Source organism: Rhineura floridana, chromosome 1, assembly GCF_030035675.1.
Source record: "Rhineura floridana isolate rRhiFlo1 chromosome 1, rRhiFlo1.hap2, whole genome shotgun sequence".
Taxonomy (NCBI): Eukaryota; Metazoa; Chordata; class Lepidosauria; order Squamata; family Rhineuridae; genus Rhineura; species Rhineura floridana.
The window spans coordinates 254,128,870-254,145,578 of NC_084480.1; the positions used below are offsets into that span (position 1 = coordinate 254,128,870).

The following is a 16,709-nucleotide window of genomic DNA, read 5'->3' on the forward strand; positions in this document are numbered from 1 at the left end:
TTGTGAGCCAGAGTGGGAAAAATGTTGTTGTACGATGCAATTACTGCCTTCCAAGGATCAAAAATCTGAGATCAGCTGTTTCCTCCTCATCCAATGTGAAGAAACATTTTGAGGTAAGCCTTTGTCATGCTGGTCCTCAAAGAGTGTCCATTGTCTATTTATGTTTAAATTGTGAAGTTCCTCTTCCGTTTTTTCTTGGATTCATGCTTTGTTCTTCTTCCTCAGAGGGCACACCCTGAGAAGCTGAGAGCAATTGAAGAAGCAATAAAGGCAAGGAGACGTGGCCTTCCTGAACCAATGCATGACACCCCTCCTCCCAAAATGCTGAAGCAGCAGCAGACAACCCTTGAGAGGTGGGGATCTGGCAGGGAGCCTGTCACCCAGAGCAATCTCGACAGGAGAATCATTGATTTCATTGTAGAGGAGACATTACCACTTCAGACTGTGGACAAACCATCATTCATTAATCTGGTTCGCATTGGACTCCCCAAAGATCTCACCATCATATGTGCCAAGACTCTGAGAGACAGAATTGAGAAGAGAGCATGCCACATGAGAGAAACTCTTGCAAACCGAATGGGTGCTGTGGCATATATAGCAACCACTGCAGATTGTTGGACCAATGGCAAGAAGAGTTACTTTGGGGTAACAGCCCACTGGATCAACCCAACTACCCTGAAACGTGAGGTCGGAGCCTTGGCTTGTAAGCGTCTGAAGGGGCACCATACATACGATGTCCTTTCAAAAGCACTGCATGATGTACATGTGCAGTACAGGATCCACAACAAAGTTATGTGCACTACTACAGACAATGGCTCCAACTTTGTGAAAGCGTTCAGAGTTTTCATGGCCAAAGAACCAGTGGAAGCTGCAGGCACCAGTGACGATGATGGTGATAACCAGGAGGAGGAGGAGGCTGAGGTGGAGTTTGTGCCTATCTGTGAGATCCTGGACACAGGACCTGAGGCAGAGGAAGAAGCTGCAGACTCAGGAGAGGATTTTGTTTTACCACCACACCAGAGATGTGCTAGCCACACCCTCAACCTTGTGGCAACACAAGACATAGAGGCCATGCTTTCTGACTCCTCCAAAAGTAGTCTTCTTGGTCCTTTCAAGAAACAGTTTCGTTCCTTGATGGGAAAGTGCAGCAAGTTGTGGTCCAAGCAGAACCAGTCAGCCCAGATTGCTGAGTATATCCGTGCGCAATGTGGTGTGTATCTGAAGGTACCGAATAAGACCAGGTGGAATTCCACCTTTGATGCATTGAAGCAACTACATGAGCTCCTGTCAACTGTGCCACTAAAAATGCATGCCATAATGGACCACTGCTCCTTGTCCAGGATCACAGCTGCTGAGATTGAAGTGGTACAGGAATACACAGAGATTATGGAGCCACTAGCCCAGTCCCTAGATATCCTGCAACGGGAGAACGGCATGTTCATGGGGTATTTGCTACCAACGCTCTGCAATCTGGACCGCAAGTTAGAAGGACTGGAAAACAAACCTGAGAGTTACACATACTGTTTTCAGCTGCTGAGAGGTGTGCACGAAGCCCTAAGAAAGCGGTTTGCAGCTATCTGGAAGGACAAGAGGCTTCTTCTGGCAGCCTGCCTACACCCTCGCTTCAAACTAGATTGGCTGGAATCGTGTCAGGCCACCACCCATACCAACAAGTAAGAACATTAGGGAAGCCCTTTGGGTGGATTACTCCAAGGGAAATGTTGTCTCAAGGGAGGGATCAGAGGGCTTAAGGTGGTAGGCAGGGGCTGGTCCTTTTCTTCCTGGGGCTCATCACAACCTTGGGTTGCTGCAGGTAATCTTTAAGGGTCTGCTGTGCTGCCCCATGAGTGTGGTGACTTGGTCACCTTCCTACCTTCCATGTCATCATCCACAGGCTCAGGCTGGACCCTGAACCAGGGGACATGACAAGCATCAGGAAATGAAGAGCAGATGATGGTTTCCTAACATATATGTGTTAACATATCCTCTCTCTTTCTTAGATACACAATGGAAGCCTTGTTGAAAGCTGAAATAAAGATGGGTGTACTTAATGAGGACAGTGATCAGTCTTCAGATAAAGACCAGGAAGGAGATGACTTAGAAGATGACTTCTTTAACTTTCTGCCCCAGGGCAAGAAGTCAGCAGTGGACACTGCTGAGGAGGAACTGGTGAGGTACCTGAGGTCTCCCAGCAGGGAAGTGTCATCACTCCATGGCTTTCCACGTGTGCTGCGGTGTTTTTTGCAGCACAACACAGGCATGCCTTCAAGCGCCGCAGTAGAACGCCTGTTCAGTACTGGTGGCAACGTAATGACTGTAAAAAGACATTCCTTGTCTGACATGCTCTTTGAGCATCTTGTTCTTTTGAGACATAACAGAAACATATTATAAAAGCATTTCAAATGTAAAATTTGATTTCAAGAGTTGGGGTATCTTCATTGCTTGGGGGGATGTGAGATTCTGTTATGCCATTATGTTAATCTTATGGATAAATTTTTTTATTCTACTACCCCCTGTGTGTGTGTGTTTATTTTTAATATTGTTTTAGGCTTCTTAGATGTGCAGCAGCCAAGGCCAGCACCTTGTAGGAGTTTTTTTAAAAAAGTAACTGAAATGTAATTGTAGTGATTACTTTTGAGAAAAAGTAAAGTAATCAGTTACTTTCAGAGCTATTGCAATTGTAACGGTAATTACTACTTTTTGGGCCAAGTAATTGTAACTGTAATTTATTACTTTTTAAAAGTAATCTTCCAAGCTCTGGTCGGGACACTTGTCATCCACTTGCTGAGCTTCAGGGACTAACTGCATGTTCCAATATGAGAAGAGCAGCTGGAGTGGTGAAGGTGTGCATCACCATTTCCTCGCGCACTGTTTCTCTACTCCAGATCACCCTCTCAGATGCTTTCACCCCTATGGGGTTCCAGATATGTGCTCACTTTTGCAAATACATGATTTTAAGACCTTCAGTGAACCCTCTTAATGATTGAGAAACTCTGAGCAGCCTTTATGCAGGCTCCAAGACAGCCTTCCGCTGACGTACTTGGGTTTAACAATATGTCACAGCAACATGTGGGCCTAAACATACTTGCACACTTTCAAGCCACAGGCAGCCACCAACCAGCTTTTAACATATTGTATGTACAAGATGGATGATCTGAGTTTACACAAATGTTGAGCCTTGTTTCAAAATGTTACTATTTTACTAGGATTAGCTTCATTGATAATAACTGTGATTGAAAATTATATTCGAAAACTTCTCATTTATGTGTTAAACTAAAATATTAAATGCCTGAAATGTAACTGTTTGTTCTATGCAAAGTACATGATCCATTCAAAAATATGCACCTTTTAAGTCCTATTATGTGCTTAACTGTACCCAACTGGAATGAATGGGATTTAACCATTTTTACCTTGTTTGGATCACACAAAGTGTTCTACTAGCATCCCTATAGTCAGTATTCAGACATGTGACTTTTGGGGATATTTTAGGGGGCTTGCTGTGGCCCCACATTAATATTCTTTCAGCACCAGACACCTTTTTATTCTCCCAGGCCTTTGGACGTTGTTTTCATGTTATTTTAGTATCATTTTAATACTCTCACAAACCTACCTGTTGTGATCACAGAAACCCCTGTGGCCCTTGCCACTCCACTGTTGGTGCTCCAGTGGTGTTAATGACAAAAACGGGTCATTCTGGAGACAAACTGAGGGTGGCTTTGGATCCATCAGATCCAAAGCTCTCCTGTTCACCTGATACATGCCCAGAATGGAGTGAAAGTACATTAGCTCGTGTCCTTATTTTCCCTCCCATTGGGACCAATGTGAGGGGAAAGCTTTTAATAGCAACAATGACACACAGACACACAAAACTGCCCTGAAACAGAAGGAGGAAAAAACAGAGAAATGCTGGCTTGCCTTCTGCCCTCCCAGAGCATAACCAGGCTTTAGATTTGGCAGTGTTTTGTGTTGTGGTTCTGATGGAATTAAGCACTGCGCTGTAATTGTTATATTTGACTGATTTCTTTGTTTTATGTTTTATAGCTGTTTTTACTGTATGACACCCAGACAACCCCAGTTATGGGTTGAATCAAAAATACAATAAATCAATCTTATTTTCTATTGTGTGTTCTTTTTTAAAAAAAGAAAAGTTTTATAGTTAGCTCAACATTTTAATTTCTAAGCCTAGGAATGTTTATAATGCATAATTGAACAACAGTGTAAAATATTACCTTACTGAAGTGATCATAATTTGTTGTTTCTGTATAGAGAAGGACATGGAAAAATGTCTGTGTTTGCTGTCAAAATGGCCTTGGCAACACTTTGTGGGGGAAAGATCATGGATAAATTAAGATGTAAGTCTTTATCTTCTGTTATGTATTTTATTAATGTTCTTTTTCTTTCAGTAGGGAATAGAACCTGCATTTGGTTTTGATTATAACAATATGAATCAAAATCACCAGGTACTCTCTTGAAGCTCTTTGTTCTTGATGTGTGCTCATCAGGGGGCAGAAATGTGTGATTTCTTTCCAGAATTCTGGTACTGAAATGATCCTCTTATGGACTATTAAATGCATTGGGTGTCCAGCACAAAGCATCATTGCCACTTTTTTACTCACTTGGTTTTCATAATGTTGAGGAAATGTGAAAATTAAATATATTTTGCACTCTAGGGTTCCACCACCACCACCAAGAGCTAATATCTCCCTTTTGCTCTGTAGAGCTAAAGCCCAAAGAGCTACTGAACAGTATAGACTACAAAGGAAACCTTTGGGAAATATGCAAATTTAATAGATTAATCAATTAAAGCTCCTTTAATCAGGTTGCAGCCCTAGTTAAAACCAATATTAGCTTTAATTAGCATATTCACAGGTGCAAACTCATAGCACAAGAGAGGCACAGGCCCAACTTTACTGTCAGATGTGAAATCACCCTATGTAATGCACTGAATATTTTAAAACACACTTATACAAAACTCCCAGTCCTCCAATAATCAAAATCAGGGGTGGCTAACCTATGATCTTCCAGATTTTATTGGGATTCAGTCTTAGCCACCACAGCCAGTGGTTAAGGATCATGGGAACAGGCATCCAACAACATCTGGAGGGCCACAGGTTAACTACCATTCCTGATCAAAATATTTAGTTCCCAGTTGTACATTTGAAGCAGAAAGTTGTTCCAGGGCAGGAAGTTCACATTTTGTATTTTTGAACCATTTTATCAGGCTAAATTACCACTTTCTGATTTGCACCCATCTTTTCTAAAACTAGAAAATAATTTCTAGAACTAGAGAAGGATGACCACCATAGAAAACCATAGAGCATGGGAATATCTTAGTATAGAAGCTTATAGTTGTGTTCCATTTGCAGTCATTTCTCTGTGGTGAGCTAGGCTAGAATGGAATTCAATATTAAAGACCAAAAGGTAGTCACATTGGTCTGGGGGGGAATATCTTAAAGTAACCACAGGGCCTACTGAAATGTCACAGAGTAGTGAGCAAACTTTCAAGTTCCCCAGAACTCTTCTTTGCATTGAGGAAGGAGCAGTAGTAAATGTTCTCCATTTGAAAATGTTAAAGCAAGCAGACTTGGTCTTTTTCATCATGCCCAGAAGTATCTACTCCCTTTTCTGTTGGTTGGTTGGTTGCCTGTTCATTTAACATCCAGCCTAAAGAAGAGTTCTGAAGAACCTGAATGCTTGCTCACTACATGTAGTTGGTCTAATAAAGGCATTACCATGTTGTTACTGTATAAAAACAGAACATCAGTAGTCATTATTTTCAGTTCAGCAAAAAAACTGTTAGATTTGTGGGTTAAACCAAACACATTATTTCATATTTTCCCTCTGTTGTTTCCTCTTTATTCCATTAGATATTTTCTCAATGATTTCAGACACCAGCGGTGTAATGGTTTATGGAAGATATGACATGTTTCTGCGAGAAGTCCTCAAACTGCCCACTGCAGTCTTTGAAGGTCCTTCTTTCGGCTACACAGAGCAATCAGCAAAATCCTGTTTTTCTCAACAGGTAGATAAAATGGCAACATTCACAGCCTTTTTTTTGTCCTTCCCATCTTCCCATAATGATATGCAGTGACAAAATGTTATGGCTATTTATTTATAGATTGGGTAGCGGGTACTGGATACTTGTGCAGTTGTAAACCAGAAGAGAGCTGTATGTTGTTTAAGGACCAAACTAGATATGACAGGAAGATGCGTGAACAGTCTCCCAATGTAGTTTAAAAAAACACCACCACCAAATGGAGTTGTATGGCAGCTATGAATTTGTTCAGAGCAGCAGGAATCCCTGTATGTTTTCCCCTGTGGGATTTTGATTTTGCAGGTGGAAAAAGAATTAAGCAGCTTTTCCCACTACTGCAGGTCAAACCAAAATTGCAAGCTTAGCTCCCTGCAGCTGAATATAAAAAGGTCAAAATAATTGACCTCAATTTCCCAACTACTCCTATAAATATGGACTATGATTTCAATGAATTTGGATGCACAGGCAAATAGGACTATTAATCTTTAGTATTATCTTCATACAGATGACCAATACTTGGGACTATTAGGGATGAACAGGGCACTGACGTTTGGTCCATCCCAATTCTATGTGGGGATGCCTGTCCCATTTCTGTGTGGATTTTAAAAGGGATAATCTTTAAAAATCTGCATGGAAATACAAGGTTTTTAAAAAAGAAAGAATACAAGTACTTATGGGGCAGTCCAATGGCTGCAGTGCTGTCTCTGTCCTTTAAAAAAGGACTTCGCTACTTTTTAAAAGGCTCCAAAATGGATTACTGGGGTGCCCACAGCCTGCAGCAGCTAGTGTGTGAAGCTCTTGCAGCCGCAATAAAGCAAATCTCTCTGGGAGTGTCAGGGACTTGATGACATTCCATCGCTCTCTAAGGGAATTGTGTGGAAGAAACATGGTTGCTCCCATGAAAAAAAACTGGGAGCAGCCATGGTCGTTTCCCATACAGTTTGCTGTGAGAGCAATGGAACATCCCCATGCCCCGTCGCTTTCAGGGGGATTTGGTCTGTTGTAATTCAAAGTGTGTGGTGGCAAGGAGCAACACAGATGCTGTAGCCACTCCATGCTGTGGGTGGCTGGATGAGCTATTTTGCAGCCTTTTAAAAAAAGGATAAAAATTAAAAGGACAAAAGGCAGCACTGCTGTCCTTGGAGTGCTTCATAAAGGGATCTGCCAGAGTGTGGATTCTGAAGTGGAATCGTGATCCAATCTGGGTCATGATCCACCCAGATCGAATTAGCTGAGCCTGCTTTTGAATAGGAGTCCTGCAGATTCCTCCCCCTTCTCTACTTGGGCCTCCTGAATAAGATAACAAAAATAGCCAATAAAGCTCTGTTTCCTAAACTTTTTTACCATAAGCTCCCACCTTCAACCAATTCTTCCTTCTGAGTCACCCCTCTCCCTGCTCCCATGTCACCATCTATCATTTGTTCCACATCTGAACATGCACAGAGCCTTACACACAGAGAAATAAAATAGGATGCCTCCCAAACGCTCCTAAAACCATGGACTGGGAAAGATGATGAGAGCAAAAGAACAGCTCCTCCTGAGCTCCCTTCTTCCCAAATCAAGGTGGGAGCAGTGTGGGGTGCACTCACTGAACAAGTGCAGTGTAGGTCAGTGAGGGTGCTTTGCCAAGGCAAGAGTCATTCGACCCAGTTGTTGATGGGGCCTGTTGCCAATGCCATGATATGCCAGTGGCAGTGCACAGTGTGTGCAGGCATGATGGAAGCTTTGTAACCAAATTTCGATTTTGGTAGACTAGGAGAAATTTTCGTTCTGTTTGTAAACCTCCTTGGTAGTTTATATGCAGGGCCTGCCCAAGACATTTTGCTTCTGGGGACAATGGGGAGCAGCAAATGATCCCCCCCCCGCAAGTCAAGGCTGATAGTAGTACCCAAGGCTATTTTGGAACTGTGGTAGAAAATCCCACAAGTGCCTATCCCTCATAGTAAAACCACAACCATAATAAATTGCATAGCCAACAAGTTGCTAACCTTTCAGGGAACACAAAACCAGGTGCCTGAGGTAGCTGACTAATCCTGCCTAATGGTAGGGCCAATGCTAACGCAGACCACTGGTCTGTCTAGTCAAGTATTGATCTCTTATTGACTGGATGTGGCTTCCTAGGTCTCACAGAGGTCTTTTGTAACACCTCCCTTAATAAGAGATTCCTAAGACTGAACCTTATAAATGCAAAATGTGTGCTTTACCACTGGGCAACAGACCACCAGCATGTTGACTCCCAAGGACTGCTGGATTTTACAGCTACCTAAAACAATGTCCTCCATCAGCAAAACCTAACAGAGTTAATTTTTTCAAAAGCTGAAAGTTTAAGACAGGGGTGGGGAACTGCACGCCCAGGGGCCAAATGTAGCCCAGCAGGTCTCTCTGTCTGGCCCTCACAACTCTTCCCAGGCCACACCTCTCTCTGGCCCGGCTTCACACTCAAGTGTTTTTTCCTGTCTAAAATGTCCTTGATGTCTCATATTGTCTGGATGGAGGATAGAGAAAGGTGTGTGTAGAAACTAGCCTTCTGTACAAAGGTAAAATCCACATTTTTGTTCTGCCCACTTTTGCCTCTGTCCTGTCCACCACTGCCATGTGGCCCTTAGAAGGTTGCCCAAAAGGGAATGTGGCCCCCTGCTGAAAAAGGTTACCCACCTTCGGTTTAAGATACTAAATTATCTGCTTATTTTTAAAATGTATCCATGTGTGTGTCCCATGAGGAAAGTAAAATTCCTTCTTTAACTTGTTATACTGAATTGTTTCTGCTTTGTTCATGTAAACAGAAAAAAGTCACACTGAATGCTTTTTTGGACACTCTCATGTCTGATCCTCCACCACAATGTCTGGTCTGGTTACCACTTCTGCATCGATTGGCAAATGTTGAAAATGGTATGTAATTAAAGCGTGAGTAGTTCTGGAATATCAATGTGGGTCACAGTGATTATATCTTTCTCAGTTAAAGTTATGGCTACCTTGCCATTGAAAAGGAAGAGTGGCTAAGAGTGTAGTGCCAGTTTCGATAACATTATTTTATTCATTCATTCAAAATATTTATAGGCCTCCTTTTTGAGTAAAACTCACTGAATCCATCTTTCATAGTAGCGGATGAAAATACAATTTCAGCAATAATAAAATTGATACAAAACCTCAGATAAAACCTACACTGTTAATAAAGACAGCAATAATAAATACGCATCCGCTGGAAGATAAAACACACAATTTTTCACAAGTTTATTAACCCAAAGGGACTCAATAGACGTACAGGGAGTCAATCTTGAATAAGCCAGAGAAAATAAGTTGGTTTTCAAGGCTTTCTGAACACCTGAAGTGTAATAACTTTACAGAGGTCAGCTGACAGTAAATTCCAAAGTCGTGGGGCCACCACGATGAAAGCTCCCTCATGTCTCAGTTAGTATTTTGCTCCTATTACTTTTATCACATTGGAATAGAACAGGAATCTAGTACAGAAGATACGCTTGTTACATGCATGCAAGTTTGCTGCACAAGAATGCATTTACAGTTTTCCAGCTGGCAACTGTGGGCTGTAGTTACTGTCCCTTGCTGCATTGTTATTAAGACCATCCAAGTAAGCAGTTACTAGAAGCTTATTGTCTTTCTTGTCAACTCTTGTGAGTTCATGCCACATGCCGGTGAGTCCACAACTAGCCCTAGCAAAATGGATAAACATAATCCAGAGAATCCAACTGTACCTGCCACTGCCATTATCTTCACTGTCCATACTTGCCTCACCTTTTCTCAAGTACTGCTTCCTCTGTTGTGCTTTTGGACATATTCCAGAAATTTTTGTATTTTTCCTTGAAGTTTCCTATAGTAAACTTTACTGTAAACTGCCCAGAGAGCTTCGGCTATGGGGCGGTATACAAATACAATAAATAAATAAATAGTAAATCATTTTCTTTTGCTTCTGTTTCTGTGAATATGTGAAGTACAGCAACACTTTGCAAAATTTACACTAAAAAAACTCCAAAAGTAATTGTGAGATAATGGCACTGACTATTCTGCAGAATAGTCTCCAGTGGACATCAGAAGTGTCTCAGCTTGCACAAGATAAAACAGTGGGAAGTGAAATATATTTTATCAAATTTCTAGGTGTGCTCTGTGTTTTTAATTGACCATGCCCACCTTTCCTTAAACGAAGTGGTTTAAACATAGCAGGCTGAAAACATACATCTTGGGCAGGCCAAGTTTGTTTTTTTCCAACAGCTAGAGTCATTGCTTAAGTAGCAACATATTGTAATCAGTCTGATTTTACATCAAACTGCAGTTTCAGATTCAACTGTTAATGCACCCAAAACAGAAATAGAACATAACCTCCAATTTGAAACACAAAAGGCTGTCTTCAACATTATATGATGTTGACCAATAAAAAAGGCTTTGAAATTAATACAAATATATTTGACACAGGTTTCTGGTATGAATAATCAAGGAAATAAAATTTTCTAGATTAGATTCTCTGTAGAAATAATAGTAACACAGGAAAGAAGCAAAGTAAGAGGAATACCAACAAACATACAAAAATGTAATTCTCCATCTTTGGAAGTGGTAGGTTGTAATGCTTCTCCCCTGGCACCACCTGTCAGGCTCCCACCCGTGGCTACCACCAGGGAGAAACGTAGTTTTTATTTTTTTTCTTTAGCTCACCCTAGCACAGATCTCACAAGATCCCACTGCTAGGCAGCACCACCAGCCACTCCCTGTAAACAATACTGCTAGAGACTCGCCTTGTCTCCCTATGGCTTATTGTTACTTTGTGTCTGGGTGCCCTTGCCGTCCACAACCCTGTATCTTTGTCTATAAAGCATACAGCCCTGGGTTGCCCTGGATACTTGATGATACACTATCTCTTCACCGCTGCCACCATTTGATACTGTTTCTCTGCCTTGGTAAATACCCTACCCTCCCTTCTGGCCTGTGAATCCCCAGCCAAGGATCAGGCTTTAGGTAAACCAATAAAAGTATTTATTTGATAACACCAGGAAATAACAAGATTACTTTAGGAATGTTCAACAAGCATATGGTTTCATATAGTGTCACTCTTTATGTTTCCAGTCTTATATATTCTGTCTAAATACCAGCCAAATATAATCCAACCCACAACCAACTCCAATCCACACTCCACAACCAACCGCCCACAACTCCCCCACAAAACAGAACCTTGAACCAACTGTCATCCTCTCATTTATACCTTCAGCTACTCAAACGCTCAGCCAATCATCATACAGCATTCTCCAGGATTCTAACCCATGTACTCCCCCCTCTAACTCAATCCACTTACCATAAATACCATAATAAACCCACACTTACCATATTTACAGATATTAAAATACAGGGACATCACATAGGTGTTGCCACCACTCACTATATGCTCAGAGGCACATGTTATCAAATTATTCCAAGCTACACAGCAAGTGGATTGGACTGTAAAAGACTAACCCAAATTGTGTTTGCATTTTGACAAATTTATAGGGCAGTACAATATCTCAGAGAGGAGGTCAGGTCTCCTGCTCTCCTGGTACATTCACTATAGCTGCCCAATTTCCCTGCTTTTGAACGTTTGATAGAAATGTTTGTGGGCTATAGGTACATTCCTAAACCGCAAAGTTTTTTGCCTATTAGTGAATAATGCCTCTTGCTTGCCAGAATGGAGAGAAGTGGGATGGGGGTGTAAAAACCTCTGGCGTTTGCATGGCTGGAATGTAGCCTGCAGTACAAAGGTAACATCCATTGCTCCATCTGCATTTGCCTCTGGCCCCACCCATCACTGGCTGTGATTTAACAAAGTTTTCCACCCATGCTCTAAGGGAACTAACTATAACAGAATGTAGGAAGTCTGCCTTATACTGAGTCATACCACTGGTCTCATAAAGCTGAGTATTCTTTCCACCAGCTGGTCATGGCTCTCCAGAACTTCAATGAGGAGTTTCTTGCAGCCCTACCTAGAGATGCCAGTGATTGAACTTATACATGCAACACATGTACTCTGCCACTGATCTACAGCTTTCCAGCAATAGTGAACCAAAATATCCACCACCACCACCACTCATTTGCTGAAGCATATAGAAATGGTTTACCTGAATTACTACTGAGAGAGGCAGGCTCTAGGGTTTTTTTCAGTGGGAGAGGGATTCATTAGGATTTGTCTATATTGTGAGATGCTGGGGACCTGTCCCATCCATTACAGTGGGGCTTTGTCAGGTCCTAGTACTCTATGGCCAAACTACAGATAATGTTAAATGTGTTTTTGCATCTTAGTATGCAGTTTTCTAAAAATGCAAATTGTATCAGAGGGAACGAGCAGCTGATAACTAAGAAGATCAAAGTAGATATGGAGAGAAAATGTTACCCTCTCCTCCCTGTTGCAGTCCTCTTTTGAAGCTAATGTCTGCTTTGGGAGGAAATCCCCTATTGATGCCATGTTAGGTGCAAGAATGCATTTAATGTTATGTGTAGTTTGACCATTTGTCTATTTATCAGTCAGGCACATGTGAAATAGTTGTTCAAGGGAATAAGTTCTTAGTGCTGAGTTTTTGTTTCTTTCCCACCTGTCTTCCTACTATACAAATATTAAATCTAGATTTTCAAGAAGGATTATATGTGGTCTCTAACTAACTGTATATATCCCCATATGAAACACTTCACTTCCTGCCCCACTGCTATGTTTCTAGCATTTTAAAGTGCAGTCTTTTTGTGAGCTGGCAAAAACTCACAAAAAGCTTGCAGTTCTATAAAAATTAGGAAGGTTAACTGGATGCTGCTTCAGTCTGAAGTTAAGAGCTTTACTAAATGTTACTAACAGAGCGATCCCAGAGTTTGGCTTACCTAGGCCAATTGACAGGGCCAACCCAATACAACTTTTTAGCTGAGATGAAACAAAAAATGGTGACAAGAAGCTGACTGGGCTGGCAGCGGAATCTTTCATCAATGCTAGTGGTGAGATAGTATCCTCCACTTTTCCTCCACCATACCTGAGGTCAGCAGGCTAGCTTCCAGAGGTGTGAGCTAGGCCATGTGACATATAGATCTCTGTCCTCCAATGACTTTCTTCTCTTCTGTGCCCCTCCCCTTCATACACTGCCTGAGGCATTCTTCCTAATGATAGAGTTGGCCTTACACATTAATTTCAATGTGTTTAGGCAGATCTAACTCTGCATAGGATCAGGCTGCAAGCTGTAATCCTAATAAAGGTTGCCTCCCTCCCAAAGTTTTGCCAAGCATCAATTGATATCTTTGCACCTTTTATATCTATCTTTCTTCCATTGCAAGTTTTCCAAAGTAGATTCTCCACATACATTCCTAATACTTTCCTTCATTCTTTCATATTTCCCTTTTTTGGTTTTTTGCTGCTATAAGAGATTTTTCTCTTAGACAGCAGCAGATGCTTCTTTCTCTTGGGAGAAAATTGTGAAGATTTTACATTTTAAATTTCAGACAATGTTAGAACAATATTTATTGTTGAAAATCACTACATATACAGAAAAGAACGTTTCTAACACCTAATAGTGGCTTCAGGTTTAATACTGCACTGATTGTTTTTTGTTTTGTTTTTAAATTCATCTCCCCCTGTAGTCTTCCACCCTGTTGAGTGTTCCTACTGCCATAGCGAGAGCATGATGGGATTTCGCTATCGATGCCAGCAGTGTCACAATTACCAGCTCTGTCAAGATTGCTTCTGGAGGGGACATGCCAGTGGTTCCCATAGCAACCAGCACCAAATGAAAGAATACACGTCATGGGTAAGGGAAGGTTCATGAATTGCTACAGACTGTTTGAACTCCATCAGAGAGAAAATTCCAAGGACGGGAGTTGGAACTGACCAAATCATTTCCCTTAAAACCACATATAGGAAACTAACGTTGCCAGTTTAGCTAAGTGTCTCTATAATGGAGAAGCCCCAGTTGTGGTCCCTGTTCCCAGTCAGTTCTGAGATGAAAAATGAGAAGAACTGAACAGTGTGGCTATCCTCAGTGTGGATTTGAGCAGTCCGACATGTTACTATTTCCACAGTAAGTTGTTCATTTTTGTAGGACATAGTCAAATATGTTGACTTTTCTCTCAAATTCTCTGCTTTGATGATAATAGATCTATATCTAACAAGAACTATGGCATCTAAAAGGAATCTAAAAATCTAGATCCAAAAAGAACTATGGAAGATGTTCATTTACCATGCAGCTCCGTTGTTAAATATTTGTATAAAGTCAGTAGAATTGTAGGCATGCTATATATTCTTAACTTTTTTTCAGAACAATTCATGAACTCTATTTCACTGAAATTCAACATATTATGATCTTGCCTCATTTTGGCAGGTGCCAGTTAGCTACCGAGTCAAGTGTATGGTTCCAGTACTAATTTACAAAGCCTGGAATAGCTCAAGACCAGCTATGTGAAAGAACATTTCCTTCCATATAAACTAGACAAGCCTGGTCAATGCAATGCACAGAGGAGATCTTATAGACCATACCACGGTCCACAGATGCACATTTCTCCATGGTGACACCTATCTTGTGGAATAATCTGCCCATGGAGATTAGGCGGGCTCCATCTATGGGATATTTCCCAATTGATAATGCACCAGATTATTCAAGCATTTCCACAACCATTAATACCAATTCTGGGTATTCCAGGTTACTGTAATTGACACTTTGGTTTATTAGCTTTTGTGTGTGTGATATTTTGTTGTTTTATTTGTTTGTGACCTGCCTTGTTGTTTCTTATTATTGTTGTTGTTGTTGTTATTGGATATTAAATTACATCAGCAATCTAGCTTTTAGCCAGCTCAAACCACAACTAGGTTAATCCATATCCATTGCATTTAAACCCATATAACATGTGAGCCTGTGCACCTTTTGCACAACAGATTCTATAAAAATCAGCTAGACTTGCTTTCAAACAGATATCTAAGAACTGCAGGTTAATTAAGTTGTGGATCAGGGTGTGAAAGAGAGAAAATATTTTTGAAACAGAGCCTCTGCCACTGGAATTCAAATCCTGAGATAATTTCACTTGCGTTATTAAAAAGGAATGAACTGCAATAAGGACACTGCAAGTAAACTAAACAATTGCAGTACAAACAGTATAATATATTAAAGCTGATGCCTCTGAAGTTAGTTATAAATAACTGACAATAATTAAGAAATGAAGAACTGGGCTTCCTAGATTAGCAGTACTAGTTAGGTAGTGCACAGTTAGATAGTGGATTGGGTACTATGGAAGATATTATTCTAGTAATGGCCTCTGAACTCTCACTTCTTGGGTATCAGGCTGAATAAAACATGTGTAAAGGGACTCTGAATGGTCTGATTCATTGTAATTGATTTATTTTTCAATCTGCACTCTTTTTGCTGGAGGGGGGGTCTGGTTTGATAGAATGTTGTATTGACATTTATCAACAGCTTATTCTGGGACCTAGGCACTTTATAGTGATGGTGTATACCTTAGAGACCCAGTTTATGCAAAGGCCTGCAGAATGAGAAAACAAACTATATCTGATACTGCCTTTATTTATGGATAGAGAATTCTGCTGATGATCATGCTCTCATATATCTGGTTCCTTTGCTGGAAAAGGCATCTGTTTGCTGTTCCTAACACTTTTATGACAGACGTGGTCTTTTCAGTCACAGAAATGTTTGCCCTTCCACTTCTGACTTTGGCATCAGCAACTATTCAGATGTTATTTTTCCCCTGGGATTGTGCCAGTGGAGAGATCAGAAATGGGCCTTGAGTTCCCTCATCCCCTCTCCCACTTCTCTTGCTGTGGGAAGAGGTGGAAGATGAATTGGGACATTCTGCTTATATCTAAATGCAGACTCTTCCCTGACTCTGTGAGATTAAACCTTCTTTGAAGAATCCAACTAGTCTGTACACACACAATACATTTAGAAAGCTACTAAGTGGGCCTAGGGTATGAGAGAGATGCCATTAACTAGGAGACCATTGCTTTGTTTCCCCGTAGTTCTGTGGTAGCAAAAACAGTTTAAACCTTGCATGTCCAAATTACCTTTACTTTCCTTGTTCCTCCCAGAAATCACCTGCTAAGAAGCTAACTAATGCACTTAGCAAGTCTTTAAGCTGTGCTTCCAGCCGTGAACCTTTGCACCCGATGTTCCCTGACCAGCCTGAAAAACCTCTAAACTTGGCTCATATTGTGTAAGTATTTGTGTGCTCTGATAGTAGTCTTTGTTCTAGATGAACTACTATTTATCCTGGTTTGAAGGCAAATGGAAGGAGACCTCTTATATCTAATGTGATTATTTATCAACTGCTGTATGAGAATTCTCTAGAAATAATGTTGCTTATTAAAGTATCCAATTGTGGTATGAATTTACCCAGGCATAACTCGAAAAGTCAGGGGAGACATGTTGAAGCTAATGCAAATATAAATAATGTTTTAAAAAGTAAACCATTAAATTACTAAAGGTTTTTATTTTTTTTAACTTAGTATCATAGTATAACATTCTGAAATAATTATTCTTAATTTCAGTTTAGTGTGTCTTCAACATAGCAGGAGGCTAGAGCTTAACTTGATTCTGCTCTGCTTTGGCCTGTAAAATAGTTGTCTAAAAAGTAAAGCAGGTAAAGAAAGGAAACTAGAAACTGACATGTTCCAACATGAAAGTAAATTTCAAATTATTTATCTAACCAGCTTTTGAAGAAATGT

At 40.8% G+C, this 16,709-nt stretch overlaps 1 protein-coding gene across 17 annotated transcripts in view; it reads left to right on the forward strand.

Annotated features, from left to right (window-relative positions):
• Positions 1–16,709, forward strand: part of DTNA (dystrobrevin alpha) — a 309,414-nt gene that overhangs the window by 220,422 nt on the left and 72,283 nt on the right. For all 17 annotated transcript variants that reach the window (XM_061598211.1, XM_061598258.1, XM_061598135.1 and 14 more), the window contains 5 exons: positions 4,267–4,352; positions 5,868–6,022; positions 8,818–8,923; positions 13,622–13,788; positions 16,074–16,198. In XM_061598211.1, the coding sequence (XP_061454195.1) occupies positions 4,267–4,352; positions 5,868–6,022; positions 8,818–8,923; positions 13,622–13,788; positions 16,074–16,198 (639 nt within the window). The remainder of the gene's footprint in view (positions 1–4,266; positions 4,353–5,867; positions 6,023–8,817; positions 8,924–13,621; positions 13,789–16,073; positions 16,199–16,709) is intronic.